The following is a 6,000-nucleotide window of genomic DNA, read 5'->3' as shown; positions in this document are numbered from 1 at the left end:
TGAATTTTACTATATGTTGCTCCCCCACCAAGAATAAAAGACACCCTGAAACAAACAGAGCTCACAACTCTGAGTAACTGTTCAGTAGCACAGCTTTTGATTTTTTTTCCGCTGTTTTGTTTTCGGTTCGCTTCACAGACACAAAAATGTTAAACTTTGTATTGAATACACATCGCACCTTCATGAAGAAATATGGAGCAAAAGTCAGAGGCCGAAAGTTGACATAGTAATGCAAGCACTTCTGATTTTTTCCCCCCCTTAATCTGTTCCTTGCTATGAAAAGGGAAGTCCCCCTCTCCCTAAGATACACTCCCAATAAACTCCTGGTGCACCAACTGCGAGACATACCACAGGACAGGGCGAGCTTTCACATTCTCTTTCTAACATTCATGTGGTAGGCTCAAAGAACATTTACAAAATCCGAGTCAGCGCACAAACTAATCCTAGCATTAATTTATCAGCTTGCTTTATTGACATTAAATTAACGCTGCTTGCTCTCTAAACCGCACGCAGCTGCTTTGTTTTTCGTTCGAGTAAATGCCTTGTTTCATTCGAGTCCCTTCACTATGCAAGGGATATTAAACAGCTTTCTCTTTAACTATTTACATCTGAGATGTTCAGCCAGGTGAAATTATACCGCAATGCAGCAGTATGGCTGCAGAGTAGCAAGTCTTACATAAGCCAAAGGTTTGAGGCATATCGCAGGCAAAATATTGTTTTAGAGTTCTTCGATACCCCTGAAAAGGGATACTGATTATAGAATTAAACTGAAGCTGCTATGAAAAGTAAACTGTATACCAGGATTAAAAAAAGAAACAATCAGAAACTGGTCAGAAGCAGAGAAGAAGAACTAGGTGCCATGCTGTCGTACAGTATACAACATACATACAATATACAGGGTACATATCTCTACTTCAGCAGGACCAGATCGGAGAGGACCAATCTGGGCTCTCCTTCACAAGAGAAGTTTCCTCTTTAGCACAAGGCCGTACCAAGAGACAGTCCACGGGCTCCACAGGTTAAAGAGAGGGAGCTTGGAGGGAGTAGAGGGAAGGAGAGAGATCTTGGAGGAGAGTTTGGTGGACAGAAGCCCACTGCTAAGAGGCTTCTCTGGATCCAGTAGCACCTCGAGATGCAGAGCCATGGCAATCCATCCAGCATCATGTCCACAATGGAGACAATACCCATGATTCCACAGAAAGCGAGAGAGGGAGAGATAGCGAGAGAAAGAGAGAAAATGGCAAAAATGTCTGGTGGTGTTGGCAATAAAGCATCCTCCTCAGGTGAATAGAAGACTGGCTGTGCCAATTCCTATGACACACCTTCTATTCCAACGGTTGACAAAGAAAATTCATCTCATATAAGACACAGCACAGGAAAATAAACCCTATCAGATGGCAGATTCTTTACATGAGGGGTCGTTAAAGACAAAAAAGTGCAATCAATACGATTAGTTAATACAATATCTGTATGTATAATAATACTCGCTTAGTATATGCCAGTCTGGTTTTGTTTTTGTTTTACTTTTCGTAATGCCAGATCAGAGGGCCCGGGGTAGGAGCTAGTCCTCGATGCAGATGACGTCGTTGGGTTTCCCTGACTTCAGATCGGGGGTGGTGACGTCTCTCAGAGGGTCGCTGGATTTCTTATCCAGGAGTCCAGATGGAGGAGGTCCACTGGACACTACAGAGGACAGAGGTCACAGGTCACAGGTCACAGTGGTTCACACGAACACTGTTCTTCTGACACTCTACACATGGACCACAAACTGCAAACTAATATGTAGTGAAGGGCAGAGAAATCCAAGTATCTACTCTATCTGAAAAGGAAATGTTAACACCCACTTCTGAGGTGTTCGTATGAGTGGAAGTCTAGCTGACTCTGGTGAATGCTGCCTTACTCTCATTATTCTGCAGAGCTTCAGGATCATGACTCACAACTCTTCAGTCCTTTGATGTTTAGTCAACAGTTTTCTCTTCCAGTCAAAACACCCCTAGCAGGCTTGCAGCAATTTGGGAACTTGGGAATTGGGAATTTGTACAGTGTACGGCGGAAGTGTTCTTGCACTACTACAAGGCAAAAGGAGCTGGAAGGGGTTCACTGTGTAGTAATACCAATCGTTCTCTCCTCTCCCAGATCACAGTACAGTAGAGTAGAGGGCCTCCTCACCGCTGACGTAGGGTCCCAGGGGCATCTGGCTGTAATTGACCATGGCTCCCCCAGGCCCTCGGAACCCCCCACTGAAGCTCCCGCTGTACATCTGAGAGCACCCGTAGGAGCCCTGAGGGTATGGCTACAGATCACAGATCACACACATACAGTACACACACAGACACACACACAGAAACACACATTCACACACACAGACAGAGAGAGAGAGGCAGAGAGAGAGACAGAGAGAGAGAGAGAGAGAGAGACACACACACACACACACACAGTCTTTGGTTGATGTGGTAACTTGAAGGTATAAATGATGTTCATTAGTAACATCAGTATACGTGATTTTATATCAGCAACAATCAAGCAATACTGTTCCCTATGGTCTTCTTTTAAAAACAATTTCCTCTAAAAAAGTGCAAAGGGAATACAGCATACATCTTATCATGCCAACTATGATGACTGCTATACACTTCATGTGATGCTAGGGGAAATTCTGTGTGTGGTGAGGGTTTGGTTGAGGTGACTGCAGCTGTGCACTGTATGTGACGCTAGGGGAGACTCTGTGTGTAGTGGGCGTTTTGGTTGTGGTGTACTCTGACCTGCTGGGGGGGTGGCTCGTTGCCACGGCTGGTGAGTCGGCTCAGGATGCTCCGCTCGGACATCTGCAGGCGGGCCGAGACCGGAGGGATCCGCGACAGCATGGAGGGCAGACGCGTCACGTCAGCCTTCATGTCGCTCAGCAGCTCCTCCAACTGGTTCAGCACTGCAACAACACCAGAAGCACCCTTACTAATGTCAATTAACATTGTAATTAGATGCAATTAGCAGAATATAAGACTAACAGAACATAAGACTAACAGAACCATGTCATTAAAATTTACTGATGGATGACTGACTCCCAAAGATACAACACATATTGTATTATTATTATTGGTAATGACTAACGTTGTTATCTGCCAAAGGACAATATGACTTGGAAAGGTCTGTCAAAATATGGAAGAATCAAGTAAGTTAACTCCTGAATTACAGTAAAAACATGACACTAGTGTCCAAGGCCTTTATGTGTGAGGACTGCACCCGCACCTTTGTGAAGCACGGCGTTAGCAGGCTTGTTCCCGGCCAGAGATTCCTTGGACAGGTGCTGGTGGGACTCAGCCAGACACTCCACCTCGGTGAAGCGTGTGTTGAGGGCCATTGCCGGGTGGCTGGGGTCCTGGGTCATGTTCAGGTAGGCTGCCCGTCTCAGCTGCTCCTCAATGACCAGGGCCTGCTCCAGCAACTGACCCACACAAGCATGCGACATCAACTATGCAGCCCAGAGAGCGATCAGGCACAACAACTCTGGATTTGGACATCAACCACATTCCATTGTCTACCTCCAAACTGACAAAAAAAACCTAAATGTTTGCTCTCTTACGTTGAATGAATGAAACGTTAATGGGTCATTCCACGTCAATTCAACCAGGGCCCACGCACTTAGGTCTCAAAAAATTCTGAGAAAATTCCCAGGTGTACCTATGTTACCCAGGAGACACACTGTAAAATTACTTTTATGTAAGATCAATACTTTCCAAGATACAGCCAGTTTTAATGGGGGAGGGGGGTGTCGATTTTGTTTGGCCTCTTTTTTTGTCAAAGTTCACAAGCCCACAGCGCAAGAACTAAACCATGTAGGAGGCTCACATTTTGCATGCTGGTACATAAATAGGAATAGTATGTGGCAAAATTGTCACGTTTGTTTTGGATGATCCTGCATGGTCATAGCTGTCCCTCGAAGTTGATCAAAATTTTATTGGAGTTTTTGGCTGGGCTCTGTTTAGGCCTTCAGAAGACTTATTTGTACTCAACAAAGGCTCTTGATTTATGTTCCTTATTGAGAGTAGAAACACTCTCACAAAAAGCAATGAAGAGAAAATAAATTCCTTCAGGGTCTGAACAGCAGACCTCATAAGTCTGAAAAATCTTTTTGGTTCTCATTTTCAGAGAACCAAAACACCTTAGCCTATGTAATTGATGGAAAGCTAAATAATCCATCTAAACTGTATATTTTCTAAAAGCCTATGCCAACTACATATGATATAACATAGATTAAGACTTATCGCATCATCCCACACACTTGCATACAACTATACCTACACATAGGCATGTATTGTGAATTGTACTGGGTATGGGTATAAAAGCCAGTAAAAATACAACTAAGCTAACACTTAGAAAAGGTTATCATACCAAAACATATCTCTCAGACATAGAGGATTACGAAAATCACTGCTAGATTTTGACACCTTTGGTGATACCAACTTCTGCTCTGGCCCCCCTTCCCTCTGTAAAACTGGCTGTATCTCGGAAAGTATTGACCTTACATAAAAGTAGTTTTACAGTGTGTCTCCTGAGTAACATAGGTACCCCTGGTCATTTTTTCAGAATTTTTTGAGCCCTAAGTGCGTGGGCTCTGGTTGAAATGACGTGGAATGACCCTAATGCTAAGGTATATTAAATGCATAGAGTTTGCTAGCAGTAAAGAGTCCAAGTGGGGTTGTGCCAGGATATCAATCAATCAATTAATCAATCAAAAATGAATAACTTGCTCAACCGGACCTAATTTTTGTCTAATAAACCTTCTAAAACAGGTAGTTCCGGTCCTTAATTATGATTATCTGAATCGCGTTCGATGCCGTTGTATAATCAGCACAAACATACACCTTGACCACATTTTGTTCTATATTAGTGTGCTACCACAACTTGATGCAAAAGTTAGAGTCCACTTGCGTGTCGTACCTTACAACACCCCTTAGCCATTCTATAATCAGTGTAACCTACAGCCTCTCGGGGCTTATAGCTTAAAGGGACACCAGGCAACGTTTTCGTGTTAATTACTCATCTTCGTAAGTCGGTGTATGGTTAAATGACTTATTACAGGGCGAATGAAGACTCTCTCGCCCGCCCCTACTGCCTGTAGGACGAATATCCTGCTTGCAAGTTCAGGTATCGTACCCGCCGACCGAAGCAGGATCAGTTTACATCCTGCATCCACAGCACAGAGGCAGGCTAACGAAACGCTAGCAATTGTTGCAAACGTGTGTATAATGGCAGAGCCGGCGAAGAAGCAGCGAAAACCCTTGACGGAAGATGCAAAGAAAAGGAAAAGAGCTTCAGACCGAGCGAGGGGGAGTTTCGTAGAGAAAAAGCATCAGGCTTGCCTGGTGTCCCTTTAACTATAACTATCTGATAATCTTTTTTGGTGGTACTTGCTTTTAGACAATGAGTACCTAAATCAATCTTATATATATGTACTTGTTATGTACCTGGTACCATGAATTACTTTGAGGACTACAGTAACTATACACATGCAGATGTATGTGGTATGCAATGCCCACCACCTTAAAGCGTCTTGCGAGAAACTTGTTCTTCATCTCCAAGTAGTTGCCCTTGTGCATTTCGGTCTTGAAGGGCTCATTGAGGATGGCATAGCGCGGGTCATTCTGAATGTCCTGCCAGCGAGCGTAGCCGTGTCTGCGGCACATCAGTTTGTCAAGGGACAAGAACACAATCAGACACACGCCTATGCCAAGGACCGAGAAAGCTCTTAACACTCTTTCCAGGGACAGGGTGTTGCATTTCTTGTTTTTTTTTTTTAGTTTATGTTCATTGGAACCGACACAGACACTTAAAGGAAGCGAGGCTATGAAAGGATACGTGACGATGCCAGCCAGCAGCCAGTAGTCATGTCGGCGGTGCCAGATCTCGTATGTCTTGCCTGACGACATGGCGGCACGCTCCTCGTTTTGCCAGAGGGTATGCAGCTCTGTTGGGAACAAACGCACAGACACACACACACACACA

General features: G+C 44.3%; 1 protein-coding gene across 4 annotated transcripts in view; it reads right to left on the bottom strand.

The window, feature by feature from the left end:
* Window positions 1-254: 254 nt before the first annotated feature.
* chd5 (chromodomain helicase DNA binding protein 5) overlaps window positions 255-6,000 on the bottom strand; it is a 41,210-nt gene continuing 35,464 nt past the window's right edge. For 3 of the 4 annotated variants that reach the window (XM_076267767.1, XM_076267768.1, XM_076267769.1), the window contains exons 36-41: window positions 5,854-5,962; window positions 5,538-5,670; window positions 3,244-3,439; window positions 2,760-2,923; window positions 2,170-2,293; window positions 255-1,683 (exon numbers count right to left, since the gene is read on the bottom strand). In XM_076267767.1, coding sequence (XP_076123882.1) covers window positions 1,562-1,683; window positions 2,170-2,293; window positions 2,760-2,923; window positions 3,244-3,439; window positions 5,538-5,670; window positions 5,854-5,962 — 848 coding nt within the window. In that variant the 3' untranslated portion in view covers window positions 255-1,561. Of the gene's footprint in view, window positions 1,684-2,114; window positions 2,294-2,759; window positions 2,924-3,243; window positions 3,440-5,537; window positions 5,671-5,853; window positions 5,963-6,000 lie in introns of all 4 variants that reach the window. The other variant, XM_076267770.1, reaches the window with a different exon arrangement.

The sequence above is a fragment of the Alosa pseudoharengus genome, unplaced genomic scaffold (assembly GCF_046254945.1).
Source record: "Alosa pseudoharengus isolate Yale_2024_CS ecotype anadromous, Long Island Sound unplaced genomic scaffold, YU_APseudo_1.1 YU_APseudo_1.1_scf_5, whole genome shotgun sequence".
In the NCBI taxonomy this organism is placed as follows: domain Eukaryota; kingdom Metazoa; phylum Chordata; class Actinopteri; order Clupeiformes; family Clupeidae; genus Alosa; species Alosa pseudoharengus.
The sequence above is the reverse complement of the archived record's forward strand: the minus strand, read 5'-3'. Positions and strand labels throughout refer to the sequence as shown.